Source organism: Fimicolochytrium jonesii, assembly GCF_025526975.1.
Source record: "Fimicolochytrium jonesii strain JEL569 chromosome Unknown EV422scaffold_6, whole genome shotgun sequence".
Classification (NCBI taxonomy): Eukaryota; Fungi; Chytridiomycota; class Chytridiomycetes; order Spizellomycetales; family Powellomycetaceae; genus Fimicolochytrium; species Fimicolochytrium jonesii.
Window position 1 is genome coordinate 281360 of NW_026515673.1, and position 15600 is coordinate 296959.

At 56.9% G+C, this 15600-nt stretch overlaps 5 protein-coding genes across 5 annotated transcripts; 4 read left to right on the plus strand and 1 right to left on the minus strand.

Moving 5' to 3' along the window:
* Positions 1 to 160: 160 nt before the first annotated feature.
* Positions 161 to 2406, plus strand: EV422DRAFT_504980 (CwfJ C-terminus 1-domain-containing protein-like protein; the record flags this gene model as incomplete). The annotated part of the gene is made up of 8 exons (XM_053068458.1): positions 161 to 180; positions 252 to 930; positions 992 to 1126; positions 1196 to 1268; positions 1332 to 1432; positions 1472 to 1523; positions 1584 to 1927; positions 1996 to 2406. The coding sequence occupies 8 exons, from the start codon at positions 161 to 163 to the stop codon at positions 2404 to 2406; spliced, it is 1815 nt and encodes a 604-aa protein (XP_052927097.1).
* A 564-nt stretch (positions 2407 to 2970) lies between these two features.
* On the plus strand, positions 2971 to 3468 carry EV422DRAFT_494143 (uncharacterized protein; the record flags this gene model as incomplete). Its single annotated transcript, XM_053067718.1, has 1 exon — positions 2971 to 3468. The coding sequence occupies one exon, from the start codon at positions 2971 to 2973 to the stop codon at positions 3466 to 3468; it is 498 nt and encodes a 165-aa protein (XP_052927098.1).
* Positions 3469 to 6140, minus strand: EV422DRAFT_384104 (pyridoxal phosphate-dependent transferase). The gene has a single exon (XM_053066800.1). It carries the CDS (start codon positions 5965 to 5967, stop codon positions 3736 to 3738), a length of 2232 nt encoding a protein of 743 aa, XP_052927099.1. The 5' UTR covers positions 5968 to 6140; the 3' UTR covers positions 3469 to 3735.
* A 1070-nt stretch (positions 6141 to 7210) lies between these two features.
* Positions 7211 to 9853, plus strand: EV422DRAFT_565786 (uncharacterized protein; the record flags this gene model as incomplete). Its single annotated transcript, XM_053072364.1, has 3 exons — positions 7211 to 8659; positions 8729 to 9002; positions 9084 to 9853. The coding sequence occupies 3 exons, from the start codon at positions 7211 to 7213 to the stop codon at positions 9851 to 9853; spliced, it is 2493 nt and encodes an 830-aa protein (XP_052927100.1).
* A 1641-nt stretch (positions 9854 to 11494) lies between these two features.
* Positions 11495 to 15516, plus strand: EV422DRAFT_494444 (P-loop containing nucleoside triphosphate hydrolase protein; the record flags this gene model as incomplete). Its single annotated transcript, XM_053067745.1, has 2 exons — positions 11495 to 12433; positions 12514 to 15516. The coding sequence occupies 2 exons, from the start codon at positions 11495 to 11497 to the stop codon at positions 15514 to 15516; spliced, it is 3942 nt and encodes a 1313-aa protein (XP_052927101.1).
* Positions 15517 to 15600: the final 84 nt, after the last annotated feature.

The window sequence follows — 15600 nt, forward strand, 5'->3', positions numbered from 1 at the left end:
TGGAGAGTGAGAACTCCGATGCTTATGTCAGAAACGCGACAGCTTTTGGCATTCGAGACCGACCCGACAACACACAAAAGGTGCCTCAAGCCATCGACTTCCAGACCATCGCTATTAGCTGATATCAACAGGCGTCGCTGAGCAGCACCTCCGTTTCAGTATGTCGAGGCCGGTCAAAGCGTATGTTGCCCGCAAGTCCCCGTGAAATACAACGAATCGTGCATTGGAATGCTCACTCCTTCACGTGCCAGGTTGGTCGTCGGAGCGCTGAATGGCAAATTGCAAACAGCGTTCGGCAAGATCAATTCTATCAACGCGAAGCACGGACCCTTCGACTTGGTGCTGTGCGTTGGTGACTTCTTTGGTTCATCGGAGACGACCAGTGCGGATGTGCAGGGTGTCCTCAGTGGAAGTTTGAAAGTTCCTCTACCCACGTATATTATCACTGGAAGGGAGAAACTTCCCGCAGAAGCTCTTAACAATGCCTCGAGCAACTTCGGCGAAATCGCCGAGCAGCTGGTGTATCTAGGCGCAAGCGGGATATATAGCACCGCCGAGGGGCTGAAGATTGCATACTTGAGTGGAAGTTCAGGCCCTGCGGAGTCTGCGCGGAGCGAGCGATTTTCAGAAGGGACCGTGCAAGCATTATGCGGAAAAGCACCAGGTGTTGCCTTGGGAGTCGACATTCTCATTACAACGGAGTGGGCGGAGGGCATACTCAATGGGTCGCCGGCAGGGGCGAAAGTGAGCGAAGGACAAGCAAAGGGAACGAACGCCATTACGGAAGTAGCAGTGGCTCTGCAACCGCGCTACCATTTTGCTGCTGGCGGATTCTTTGAGCGTGAACCGTATAGAAATCGAGGAGGGGCGAGGCATGTTACACGCTTCATTGCCGTGGGGGACTTCGAGCCAGCAAACAAGAAGCAAAGGGTGAGCTGATTCCGATTCAAGTGGGTCGACTGGTAGATTCTGAGGCTACCCTATTTTCCAGTGGTTCTATGCGATGAACATTGTGCCCATGTCCAAAATCGATCTGGTACAACTCGCCGCCGTTCCACCAAATACTACGCCTTTGCCGTTCTCTTCTGCCGCTGCGGACGGCGGAAGGAAACGACCAGCGGATGAGGTAATAAGAACAGCGCTTTGAGCTGGTGGGGTCTATGAGATGAGCCCGTGGCTGATTTCCAGCTGTCAGATGTCGGACAGCTTTTTCTTCAATTCAACGAGCTCGGATGGGGGCCGGAATAAGCGTCATCAAGGCGAACGAAGTACGCAGATTCTTCTGGTTTCCATTTGAGATGGGGATTATCACTTATCCTCGGCCCCTGCAGAACCGCCACCATCGACTTACATTTGCCACAAATGCAATGAGCCTGGACATTGGGTTCAGGATTGTCCACAAGGCGGCAGAGGGGCACCGCCGGCGGAGTACGTGTGTCGGATATGCAATGCTCCCGGACATTGGATACAGGATTGTCCCGAAAAGCAACAACGACCCGCGGAATTGTTGAAGAAACGAGAAGGTATGTCGCGATAGCCGTTATCAATAGGCGCTCAAAATTTTAACACTGCTTTTTTGTCAGCTGGCCAATGTTGGTTCTGCCTGTCGAACCCGCAAGTTGAAAAACACCTGATCGTCTCCATTGGAAACGAGGTCTATCTCACCTTAGCAAAAGGCGGTCTAGTAGACTGGGGCGGGCACTTCTTGCTTGTTCCCATCGCGCATAACACAAGCACGCGTCAAATGCAGACGTTGGAAGGGGAAGAGGGCGAGTCGGCACAAAATGCCTTGAAAGAGATGGAGGGAATCAAGGAGAAGATCAGGGAGCTTTACAAGGCGAGAGGGGATGTGATGGTGTGTTTCGAGATGTTTGGCGGTGGGGCCGAGGGTGCACTGGCAGATACTCTGCAGCACATGCATTTACAGGTACGTGGACGGTGTCTGCAAGCACATCACTTCGGCGTTGAACTCTTCACCAACAACGAACCGCATAGGTGGTGCCAATGTCCGACAAATCACTTCCGGAGCTCGAAACCGCGTTCATGAAAGAAGCCGAAGAAGAAGGTCTAGAGCTCATCCCCAACGCCAACCTACCCGACTTAGAATCCGACATGTACTGTCGCGTGGAACTCCCGACATCCTCCTCCACCCCCTCTGAAACGAAAATTCTCGTCTTCCGTCCCTCCCCGGACCGCATGGAGGAGTATCAGCAACAGGTGGCCGAAGCAGAGCAAGCGGGAAGGCGGCACCCGCCGCGGATCATGAATCTACAGTTTGGACGAAAAGTGCTGGCGGAGCTGATGGGTGTTCCGCACGCTGCGGATTGGAAGCGGATGCTGTTGCCGAAGGAGGATGAGGAGAAGTTGACGGGGAAGATTAGGGAGCTAATTGATTTGGATGCGTAATTGCGTTCATCGGCGTATCGTAGTGGTAAATAGAGAACCGAGTCGGATAGCTCAGCACTTTCGTTACGATGTTGCAGGCGGGCACCTGTCTATGCAGTAATCTATTTACACTCTCCGCCGTCACTTGGAAGTTGCGAATGGGGATGGATCTGCAGGTCAAACCAACGCGCCGGTTCAACGCGTCCTGGAAGTCCTGCACGTCAAAAGTTCGGGCATGAAGACATGCAGCTTCTTTGACCGGCATCCATCTCGATTTCCAACCAAGTTCGAAAGGAAGCCATCCGCCGCACCCACGTCGAGATGCCCACAACAGTGTCACCGCTCAGGGCCTGCTGTCCATTCACCATTCGGATTGCACGGATAATACGGCCACCAAGGAATCCATTTCACCTTTCAGCCAACATCCACCATGGACCGTTTCCATCCACGTCCCGCCGTCCTCAAAGCCCACTTCGCAAGTCACCAGCCCCGCACCTCCCAACCCGCCCCTTCCAATCCTCCCCGGCAGCCCAACCACCCACCGCACGTAATCATCCAACCAACACTCCGACAACCCCCGCATCGATGGTCGAGATCGGCACCGCCTTCGAAAGCGACACCATCGCCAGCCTCCGCTCGTTCCACATGGACCTCCGCCGCGTCGGCGGCGCCAACGACAAAGGCGTCGACCTCCGCGGCAAATGGGTGCTCTCCGGCTCGGCGGGGTCGTCCGCACCGCACACCGTGCCCATCATAGTCCAATGCAAAGCGTCGCGCACGCCGCTCGGGCCCAAATACCTGCGCGAGCTCGAGGGCACGCTCGCGCGCGAGTCCGCCGGCACGATCGCGGTCATGGCCTGCTATGAGGGGTACACGAGGGCGGCGGTGGAGGTGTGCTTGGGGAGTGTGCGGCCGATGATTTTGGCGGTGGTCGAGAGGGTCGGGAGGCGGTGTGTGGGGTTTACGATGAATAGGGCCACGCAGTACCTTTTGCCCGGGGTCAGGATGGTGAGGGGGGAGGCGGGGGTGAGGGTTTGGTATGGGGGGAGGTGTTTGGGGGAGGGGGTGGGAGGTGGGGGATGAGTCTGGAGTATGTACGGGAGTTTTGTTCATGTAGGCGATGAAGTTTGGAAAGCGACGGCGGCGTATCTCATATTTGTGTGAATCCATATGAAAGCATCTGTTCTGAATCAGCTCAACAAAAAATCTACGTCTGACTATGTACATCAAATAATCAAGGGAAGGGAATGCTACAGCCGATGAGCATCGTCTCTGATGAGAACGGGGGTATGGAAAATGGCGGGTCCCAAAGTCCCCAGAACGGGGAAGTGCGAACCCCATCCCGGGGGTTCATATGTCGTAGGGCCACCCAACCCATGGCTTCTCGCCGACGTCAGGCACTTTCAGAGTTTTCCACCGCTCATCCTCCCCACTGTTCCTCTCGACTTTCGGCCGATCCGGCAAAATCGTCATCGAAGACCGCTTCCTCACCACCTGCACCGGCGCGGGCACTCCGCCTGCACCATCCACCGCCGCCGTCACCTCATCAGCGGCACCCAAAACCCCCATAAACCGCTCCCGCCAGACATCCTTCTCAACCCGCTCCCCAATAATAACCATATGCCTAACCACATCCTCCACATCATCCCAACTCGTCAACGGGTTCGCAATCACGATCCGGAACGCGTCCACGTCGCGGTTTTGGAAGCGGACGCGGGTGCGTGAGACGAAGCCGGTGAATTCCTGGGCGGGTAAAGGGAGGGACGTTGTGTGGGGTTCGAGGTGGGGGTCGGTGGGGGATGTGTCATCGGATGAACGGGCTGCGGCTTCGAGGCCGGCGGCGGAGGGTGTTCCGACGGCTGCGAGGGTGGTTTGGACGCGACGGGTGCATTCAGCCACAAACTCGTCCTCTGTGTCCGTCAGTGGTTCATCTCCTTCATGGACTTTCTCGCGGAGGGATGTGGGGATATACCGGCAGAGGAAGATGTTTGTTTCCGGTGTATGCAGGGCCTGGAACGCTCCCGTGGGGTGTGTCCCGACCCTAACGCTCATCTGGCGGGCGAGGGTGGCGCTGCGCGTAACGAGGCATTCCAGGCCGTCGCGGCCGAGGAGGTTGAGGGAGGCGTGGAGGTGGAGGGAGGTCGCTGGGCGGGATCCCTCGAGGGTGAATTTGCCGAGGTCGAGGGAGTCGTGCCGGATGATGTAGTTGGCGGTTTTGCGGATCGCTTGTGCTGTTGTGGGGGCTTTGTAGAGGACGAGACCGAGGCCCATGGGGGTGTAGAGCTGCTTGTGGCCGTCGATGGTGATGGTGTCGGCGTATTGGATGCCGGAGAGTTTGCGGCAGTGCTCGGTGGAGAAGATGAGAGGGCCGCCCCAGGCGGCATCAACGTGGAAATGGATCTTGTTGGAGGCGCACACCGAGGCGATACGCTCCAGAGGGTCGATGGACCCCGTTTCAGTCGTCCCTGCGATCCCCACAACCGCCACGACCAATATGTTTGCTGCTTTTAGCTCAGCCAGCCGTGTCTCGAGCTCATCTACCCGCATCCGGAACTGGTCATCTGCATCGATTGTGATCAACCCATCGTCTCCCAACCCAAGCAGATCCGCTGCTTTCTTGAACGAGTAGTGCATGAGCCGACTCCCTACAATGACCGCGCCTTTGTATCCGTAATACGACAGCGCTTTGTATAGCCCTTCCTTATCAACGCCCCTGAATCCAGCATCCGTCTCATTATCAGCAGGTAATGCCCGATTCCGCGCGGCCCACATGGCGGTGATATTCGCAATAGTGCCTCCCGAGCAAAAGACGCCCAGGGAATGTTCCGGGCTATGAATATATTTCTGATAGAACGCAGGACACTCCTTGTAAAACTCGCGATGCAGCATCGCGACCGTTTCTCGTTCGAGGTACGTCATTGTCGACGCCGTTTCGAGCTTGACGACGTTCTGGTTCAGGGCCGCTAGTAAGCGGGCCAGTGGGCGGTGGAAATAGGGCAGGGCGGTGGTCATGTGGCCGATCATTTTCGGGGAGGAGACTCGAGTGGCTCGGTCGACGACGTTTGCTTTGACGGCTTTGAGGTAATCTTCGGCGGATGTGCCGCTCTTTCCGACGGATTTGCGACGGAGTGGGACCTGGGCATTGTTGAATTTGGCTTTCAGTGATTCCGGGGTATCAGGCTGCGTCGCGTATACAGGCGAAGGCTCGGTGAGAAATGCATCGATGATGCCTGTCAGGTATCGATCGAGTTTCGTCTCTTCGTCACCGCTGGCGACAAAGTACTGCAGAACGGAATCGTGGTCCAAGTATGAGGCTCGTCTGTTTAGTTTCGGCGATGGTGGTGTGGGTGGTCGTAGATCGTCTATGGAACCGCCCTTTCGTCGCTTCTGACGCTTCGCATCTATTCCTCCTTTCTCGTCGCTCATCTTTTGCACTCCGCTGGGCGCATTGTACCAGAAAGGGAATTGTTCTGGGAAATCGTCGTCGTCGTATCCTTCGTCCGTATCATCGGTTTCCGGTGTGAGCGGGCGGGCGGCCGCCAAGGCCGCCTTTCTGAGGAGGTCCGAGGCGAGAAGCGGCATGCTTGGCGGCAATTGGACAGCTTAGTTTGGAAAGGACTGTGACGCGATTACGACGGCTTGGGTTGAAACTTTAAAGACGAATTGAGGATATGGAACGACCAAACGCTGGTTTCAGTCCCGTTGCGGAGGTGTGCTCTTCCACCGTCTTCTCCCTTCGCTCCGCGGCGTGGCCTCTCTTCTGGTGTCTGTTGTTTGTGCGGGCTGAAGGTTCACTCAGTTTTCCACGGTGACCGGCCGGCACAGAAGGCAAGGAGGATGCGAGGCGGAGAGGAACAGAGAGGACGGAGAGGATCAGAAACGGGGTGACGGTGGCCGGAAGCCGGGGCTGGCAGCAGGTTCTATAAATATGGCTGGGCAGCGGAGTGTTGTGTGGGTGTTGTTTGGCTGCATGCAGCGCAGTCGCTTTGGCGGCGAGTCGGAAGGTAGCGGAAGACATCCACGGACGGAGCGGACGGGCTGCTTGCAAAAGTTCAAACGCGCCTCGCCAAAAGGTGGGGCCATGTTGTCAGTGATGCATTCGACCCCACACTCCCACTACACGCTGCCTGTGGGTCCGCGTTCCTTTGACCCCGGCCGTCCGTCATCAACAATAGGATGGAATGAGATGACAGGAGGTCCAGTCTGTCCGTCTCATTAAAGTCTATGGAGCATATTCATCAAGTGGTCTGTGAGCATTCGAAACTAAACCTTACTTATGGACATCTGTCCTTTACGGAAGCTCCGTCCAGATCCTCCCGAGGCATTCAATCCCACCTTCAAGCACAGCACCTAAGGAGCGGGCATGGGCTTACGTACTAACTGCAATTGGGCATGTGCGCATCGGAGAAGGTCAAGCTGCATGTAAAAAACAGTAAGCCTGGGGTTTGAGCATGATGAGGAAGAGTGCGAGACGGAGGGCGCAGTCACAAAGCCCCCCCGAAGTCATACGCGTACGTAAGCAATGAATCCATATGGACGATCATCATGCTCTCTCGCTCCCATTGCCCATCAACTTGTCGGATTCAAAGCCTCGCTCCATCCTTCCTCCAACAAGACAAGACTCAACTCTCAGGCCTCGCTCCAAGATCCCTCACAAACGAGAGGAGCACCCCCACTTCGTTCAAGAGCAAGCAAGAGCGCCGGTTGCTCGCGCACACGCACGGAATAGTCAGCTCGCTGGCGGAAAGAACCGCACCTAAATAGAAACCGGAAGCTTAAACACTTCGGACTCGATCACTGCAAGCTCCAAGCACTGGTGTGAGAAATGGCGGCTCGTAGAAGTAGAGTGAGGGACCTGCTGCTCAACCCAGACGGCCAACCAAACCTCCTCGCAGCATCAATCGGAACAGCTCCAACCTCACCTGCAGCGACCTCAGCACTTCGGTCTCCATCAAGTTCACCCGTCCGAACGACGTCAACTGGACATTTCACGCCGTTAAACTCCCCAAATCGGAGTCTCGAGTTTACAGTCATAACGTCAAAGGGAAAGGTACCATGTATCGTTCCCGACAATGTGGAACTAATCGACCTGTTGAAGGCGGCGTCGAGCAAGCTCGGTAGTGGTAGCGAGTTGGTCACGGCGCGAACGTTGGAAGGAAGGCAATGTGGAAACGACGAGTCCGTTGCCAGCATCCACGGGAAGGATCATGTCATCGTAGCGTTGTTTGCCGAGGAGGTCGAAAAAGTACCCGAGCAATTCCAAAAGGCATTCGCAAAATTCCCATCACCGGCGAGACAGGGGTCGCTGAGCGTACCGACTGCAGCGGAAACAGCGGCGCTTTCAAATGCACCAGCAGCAGAGGCGCAGACGGAGAACGATGAGTTGAACGTCGTAAGAGGCCCAACAATCTCCGTGCCGGGAAAGCTGGGACGCAGGACGGCTGTGAGACGAAAGACATCCGAGAGGAGGGAAGATCTATCTCCATCGCTTATAGCAGACCTCGACGCCGAGGAACAGGCACCTGTATCCCCACCGGCCGCGCACCGCCAATTTACATTACACGCTAACATACCATTGAGGTCGCCGCCTCGTCCACCGTTACCTTCACCGCCCCAAGTAGCTATCGCTTTACCGCCAGCTCCAACGCCGCCGCCTGTGTTTAGTGCTCCCTCTCCACCACCACCGCCGCCGCCACCAATGGTCAGCGCTTCTCCTCCGCCACCAACCCTCAGCGCTCCGCCACCTCCACCACCCCCACCGCCAGTACTTGGAGGTCCACCTCCACCACCACCCCCACCGCCGGTGATGGGAGGCCCTCCTCCGCCACCACCTCCGCCGCCCATGATGGGTGGGCCACCGCCTCCACCACCCCCGCCGCCGATGATGGGCGGTCCTCCTCCTCCTCCACCACCACCACCGATGATGGGAGGCCCTCCTCCGCCCCCGCCGCCGCCACCAATGATGGGAGGTGCACCCCCTCCACCACCCCCACCACCAATGATGGGCGGTCCACCGGCGCCACCTCCACCACCGATGATGGGCAGTGGCCCACCGCCGCCGCCGCCACCACCACCGGGTGCGTCCGCTCAACCAGCGGTGGAAGCAGAGCCCGTAGATGCACAATCTGCATTCTTGGCCGAATTGCGTGATCCAAACAGGAGGAGGAAACTTCGAAAGGTCGCGCCGTCGGCACCAAAGGCAGCGGCTGCTGAACCGGCGAAGGTGGCCCCGAAAGTGGATGTTGAGGCGGAGAAGAATGACTTGTATATGGAGGTAAGATTTTTGTTGCGACAATGATGTACGATTGTGAAGCCGGTTCTGATTCCTGTGTATTTATATTAGATGCTGGGCTACATGCAAGCCCCCGGCGGCAACATCGAAGATCTCCTAGAAAAGTGTCGATCGGCGACCAACACAGCTCGAGGGTTCCTATTCACCCTCGTGCGTCGAGGCTGGCTAGAGGGTTATCGCCTCACGGACAACCTAGAAAAGATTCCGGCGAAAGCGTGCCAGCTGTGGCCGGGGAAGGAGTGGACGAATGCGATTGATTTGCCAAATGCGAAGGAGACGGATTTTGCAGGGGTGGAAGGGGGGGAGTCGCAGGTTATGTTGCGAGGTATGTATTTTTTGACCGTGGGGTATCACGTTTCCTGGCTCTTGTACATCTGGCTCATTGTTCTCATCGATTTTGATGTAGGCCACCTATACCGCTTCGATGAATCCACCCAGAAACACACCCTCGACGAAATCGCCCTCACAATGGGCCCGCGCTTCCCCACGTCCCAAACCACCTTCTCCGAAAAAGAACCCCCGCGCGAGAACACCCTCGCCGCCCGGCAAGCCTGGGAACGCTACCTACACCTCAAGAACCAGCACCAACAGCAAGATTTCCCGCAATACACGCTCATCACCACCAAACTCGCCGCTACGGACGCCTCACTGACGGCGACGTACCAACAACTCCTGGACACGATCGCGGACATCCGCGGCATGTCGGAAGCGGTCCAGGCGCTGTTTGCCGACGTGTCGGTGATGGAGTTACGCCGGATTGTGAATAGCATCCCCGCGCGGATCAGCGCGGTGAAGCGGAAGTTGGAGCGGGACAGTGGGATCATCATCAACGATTCGGCGGTTAAGCTCACCCCCGAGTTTTTGGCCCGGGGGTTGGATAGCGATGCGGAGGTCAAGAAGATGGCTGCCGAGAAGGGGAAGCAGGGCAACCCGACGGCGGCTGCTGCTGCAGAGGGGAAGACGTCGTCCTCCACGCCCTCGTCATCATCGACATCGCCTACGAAGGAGTCGAAGGCAGGGGAAAAGGATGTGGATCGGCTGCTTCGCAAACCGACGAAGTTGCAGGTGAATGGGATCCCGGCTAATTTCTTGTTGAGTATGCTGAAGCCTGCTGTGGGGGCGAGGAAGGCGGCGGGGAGTGGAGATGGGGTGTTGAGGAGGGCGCCTACGATTTGAGCGCAGGCGTTCGGGAGGTTCGGAGGCTGGCATCAATGACCCGATGTGGGGTTTCATATAGTTTACTGCATAGCATAGTGGTGGTAGTGTAGTTGATTGAATGTAAGCTAGCGGCATCACATCCGATGCGCTTCATATCCAATATTTCCCGTCCATGGACGAAAAGGGGCATTCAATGCACGTCCACCCGGCCGTCCTGCTCGAAACGATCCGTGCGTGCTGCCCCCACCTTCCATCTTGTAGATTTTGGAGGCGGGTTTGGGGCACGCTTTGCCGACGGACCCTCCTTCCAACCCATACAGGATTGGTCAAGTCCGCCGTATATGACATGACAAATGCCCGAGTCCCATGCTACGCGTACAGGATGTCACACCGACTCAACGCGTTCAGAGGAAAGACATCCCGCTGCAAACCTCTCTGTGCGGTGCGGTACGGCTGCTGCTGACACGTTCCGTACGAGCCGCTGCCCCACGTTCAATTCGATGAAGAGGTACAGTACAGTACATATGTATCGTCGGCGTGCCCATGTCGCAAACCTCCGCCATATGGAACGGGGGGGAGTCACGGTCCCTCAACCGAATCCAAAAAAAAAATCATACGGAAGCGGTGTCACATCTATTGGACAGCCCTCCCGCTCCTATCCGTTCCTCTCCCATCACTTTCCTATATACAATCAACGAAAATGTCGTCGAACTCCCGCTGTGGATATGGGCAAGTGACGCGCCCACCCCTCCCCACGACGGAACGGCCAGACTCCACAGACCCTGATGATAGCACCGACCGAGTTCATCGTGGGGAAGTTGGGTCGGATTTGAAATGGCGGACGCGCGCCGGAACCGTGGGGAATCGTCGCCTGCGCGCGTCCCGATGTCCACGCCCTGTGCAGAATCGGGGAATGGGAGAGTTCCGCCGGTAGCACGGAGCTGGGGCAGGGCTTGGTCTTTGGTATGCGCTCGAAGCCATCAGGGAAGCGTCATAAACTGACAGTGAGGAGTTCTCGCGATGATGAGCGCAAGTGATCTGCACCCCCCCTGCGAACGGTTCCGCGATCGTTTCATCAAACAAAAAAAAAGGCCACACACAGACAGACTGAGAAAGTACTCGCGGCTAAACCCCCCCGAGATTATTCCTGTCTGACGCTGGTGGGAGTGCCCGGCCATGGATTGTTCCTTGCTACGACCTATATGATGAGGTGCTGGCTGGTCGTATTATGTGGGCAGTCACTGAGGAGGGACTCTTCGCAACATATTCTTCTATAAAGCAGTTTCGCAAGAACCTCCTGCCTCTGTAAAAAGAGTGATATAGGCTAGGGTTGTAAAAGGGAAAACACCGGCTGCTTTCGTCGTCATGTCCGACAAGAAGAACACCTTCGAGCTGGTCGAGACCGGCAGCACCGCTGTCGATGTGCCGGGCACGCACGAGGAGTTCATTCCCGCGCAGATAGGCAAAGACGAACTCGTCGCCACGCCCACCGAGAAGCAAGTCCCCGTCGCCGCCGGCATTACCTCCACCGGTGAACCAGAAAAGAAAACCTTCTTCCGCCGCATGCTATGGAAGAAGAACCTCAACGACTACAGCGAATGCCCCCGGCGCGAGAACTCCTCATTCCTCGCAAAATGGACTTACACCTACATGGACGAAATGGTCGGCCGAGGCGCCCGTCGCGAGTTACGGCCAGAAGAGTTCCCCACCATCGAAGCCGTCGACGAGTCGCGGTACCTCTCCGGGCGTATCCTGGAGGAGTGGGACAAGGAGGTCAAGCTGCATGGCCACAGCGGGGCGAAACTGTGGCGGGTGGTCGGCAAGGTGTTCGGCCGCCAGTACACTATAGCGGGGTTCTGGTACCTGCTGGAATCGTGCTTCAAGATGGGAGAGGGGTTGACTCTGGGATACCTGCTACAGTGGTTCCAGGATCCGAATGCGACGAAGAGGGAGGGGTTTTTATGGGCGTTGGGGGTGTCGATTTGTGTCGCAATGCATGCGATCTTGCACCATGTTGTGTTTCTGCAGGGGATGAGGACGGGGACGCAGATTAGGGTTGCGTTCATTGCCGCGATTTACCGGAAGTGCCTCAACCTATCCGTGTCGAATGCGTCGTCGACGGGGTTGATCGTCAACCTGGTGTCCAACGACGTGCAGCGCTTCGAGGACGCCGGGCCGTTTGCGCATTACGCTTGGATCGCACCTGTCGAGCTAGCTATGGCGCTTTACCTCATGTACATCCAAATCTCATGGGCGGCGTTCCCGGCCATCGGGTCCCTGTTGCTGGTCATCCCCATGCAGACGGCGTTCGCGGCCCAGTTTGCAAAGCTGAGGAAGAAGCTCGTTGTCTTCCGTGACGACCGGATCAAGACCATCTCCGATATGCTTGGCGGGATCATGGTTGTGAAGCTGTACGCTTGGGAGATTCCGTTTATCAAGAAGATTGACGAGTTGAGGAACACGGAACTGCGATACATCAAGAAGGCTTCCGTGTTGCGGGCAATCAACGAAGCTTTGTATTTTGCGTCGTCTAGCCTCACTTCTCTGTTCGCTTTCGTCACTTACTTTCTGATGGGAGGACTGTTGACACCCGCTAAAGTGAGTTATATTGCACTTTCCAGTCTACCCTCCATACTCCACCGCATACTCACCCATGCATCTCATCTCTTCTCCTCCAGGTGTTCACCTGTCTCGTCTACCTATCAAACGTCCGTCTAACCGTAACCAACTTCTTCCCCAAAGCCCTCCAGTTCACCTCCGAATCCCGCATCTCCCTCCAACGTATCGAAGCGTTCCTCGCCCTCCCCGACATGGAAACCGAAGAAGCGCATCACAAGCAAGTAGAGTTCATCGACACCCTCAACGACCCTACCATCATGGTTGCCGTGCGCAATGGAACCTTTGCCTGGGCTGGAGGGGTGCAGTCGTTGGAGAATAAGGAGGTTGTTCATCAGACGTTGGAGGAGGCTGCGGAGCAGGTCAGGCCGATCCTGAATAACATCGACCTGACGGTGCGGAAGGGACAGGTCATCGGCGTATGTGGTCCTGTCGGGGCAGGGAAAAGCTCGCTGCTCAACGCTCTCCTGGGGGAGATGTACTCATCCCCCGAAACGAAGCTGGGCCTGCGGTCACGTCGCCTGGCCTATTGTAGCCAGAACCCGTGGATTCTGACGGGGACGATCAAGGAGAACATCCTCTTTGGAAGGCCGTTTGAGGAGACGTGGTTCTGGGAGGTTATCCGCGCTTGTGCCATGGAGCGGGACGTCAGCCGGTTCGCCAACGGGATCGATACCGTCATCGGCGAGCGAGGAGTGACTCTTAGTGGAGGCCAGAGGGCACGTCTGGCGCTTGCCCGAGCGGTGTACTACAACGCCGACATCTACTTCCTGGACGACCCACTGAGCGCCGTTGACGCCAACGTCGGCCGGCACTTGTTCGAAAAGTGCATCAACGGGATCCTCAAGGACAAGGCGCGGGTGCTGGTAACTCACCAACTGCAATATATCCAAGGCTGTGACCACGTCGTGGTCATGGAAGGCGGGCGGATCGCTGGCGAGGGATCGTTTGCTGAGGTGATGAACACGAAGGACAGCGTGTTTGCGTCGGCGTTGAAGGATTTCGCGGAGAAACCTGCGGATATGGACAAGTCGCTTGAAGATGAGGAGGATATACTTGCGCCGGAGTCGCCGTCGGTGTCGGTTGACACCAATACCACCTCTGTTGTCCCGAGCGCCCGGCCGAAGGCGGAGGACGGGAAGAAGGCCAAGACGCCAGACGCTACGGACGCACATACGGAGATGTCCAAGGAGACTCTTACAGTCGGATCCATCTCTGGCGACGCATACTACAAGTACTTCTCGTCAGGATCGTCGGTCCTCACTACTGTCACATTGATCATCATGCTCATTGCCGGTGAAGCCATCATGGACGTCGGAAACTGGTGGCTCTCACGGTGGTCGCAATCCAACGAAGAGGGAAAGAGAAACGCTACCAACGCGTGGGTATTCACCATCTTCGTATTCGTAACCGTGGTAGTCAGCATGTTCCGTGCCCTACTCTTCTTCTTTGTGAGCTGGCGGGCCGGCAAAGTACTGTTCCAGAAGATGGTCGCCAGCGTCTTCAAAGTCCAGATGAGCTTCTTCCAAAACAACCCCCACGGCCGGCTCATGAACCGTTTCTCGAAGGATATCAACCTACTCGACGAAATGCTGCCACAGACCTTCTTCGACTTTATCCAGTGTGCCTTCATGGTCGTCGGCACCCTCGTCATCAGCGTCGTCGTCATCCCCTACCTCTTGGTCCTCGTACCCTTCATCGCCCTAGCGTTCTACTTCCTCCGCACGGCATACATCGAAACCTCCCGCCAAATCAAACGTATCGAGGCCGTCACCCGCTCCCCCGTCTACTCCAGCTTCCCATCCACCATCGAAGGTCTGAGCACCGTGCGTGCGTTCAGCGCCGAACGACAGTTCGAGGACCGGTTCGTTAACCTGCAGAACGACAACACGAGCAAGTACTTTATGTTCTTGAGTTGCGCGAGGTGGCTTGGGTTCCGTCTTGACGTTGGGAGCGCGCTGTTTTTGGCCGTTATTGCGTTCGCGGCCGTCGGGTTACGCGACTCGATGGGTCTGCGACCGGGTCTCATTGGACTGCTTCTCAGCTATGTGCTGCAGCTTACCGGTCTGCTGCAATGGTGCGTGCGGCAATCCGCGGAGGTGGAGAACTACATGGTTTCTGTTGAGCGTGTGCTGGAGTACACCGACCTGCCACCAGAAGAAACGGAGGAGGACATCAAGCGGTCCCGGGCTGTGCACGCCGCCACCAACGGCCAGCCGCCAGAATCATGGCCGTCGGGCGGTGAAGTCAAGCTCTCAGGCATGTCGCTGACCTACCCGGGAACAGCCAAACCGGTCCTCCGCGGCATCACCAAAACCATTCCAGCAGGAACAAAAGTAGGAATCGTGGGGCGAACGGGTGCAGGGAAATCGTCATTCCTCCAAGCCCTCTTCCGCATCGTCAACCCGACCCCCGAAGGCTGCGTCGTCATCGACGGCATCAAAACCTCCGACGTCTGTCTGCAAGACCTCCGTAGCCGGATCAGTATCATCCCTCAGGAGCCGTTCTGCTTCAAAGGCAACCTCCGCTTCAACGTCGACCCGTTCGGCACCGTGCCCGATGACGTGATCTGGAAGGTACTAGGAGTTGTCGAGCTCAAAGATCGCGTGGCCAACGGGCCGGGCAAACTGGACGCGGAGGTTGCGGAGAACGGGGGCAATTGGAGTGTAGGCGAACGGCAACTCATCTGTCTCGCGCGAGCCATCCTACGGAACACGAAGCTGATCGTCATGGACGAAGCGACCTCCGCCGTCGATCTGCGCACCGACGCACTGCTCCAATCCGCAATCCGTGACGGGATGTTTGCCGACGCGACGGTGCTCACCATCGCGCATCGTCTGAACACCGTCATCGATTACGACCATATAATGGTGCTGGACGACGGATGTCTCGTTGAATCGGGCACGCCGTTTGAGTTGCTGGCCAAGGATGCGTCGGTGGAAGATGCGTGGTTTGCACGGATGGTGGAGGATATGGGTGAGGATGCGCGGGCGCACTTGCGGAAAGTGGCGGAGGAGAAGGAGATGTTGCGGCGGGACAGGGAGGCGGGTGTGCTGACGGAGTAGGGGGGTATGAGATTGGACATTGGGAAGAATTAGGCATTGGGAAAATTATATCCTTGCCGTGCTGATTCCCGGTGTAGCTCTTGG

What these genes read in the sequence shown, in the direction of transcription:
- EV422DRAFT_384104 (XM_053066800.1), bottom strand. Translation starts at nt 5,967, where the DNA reads ATGCCGCTTCTCGCCTCGGACCTCCTCAGAAAGGCGGCCTTGGCGGCC.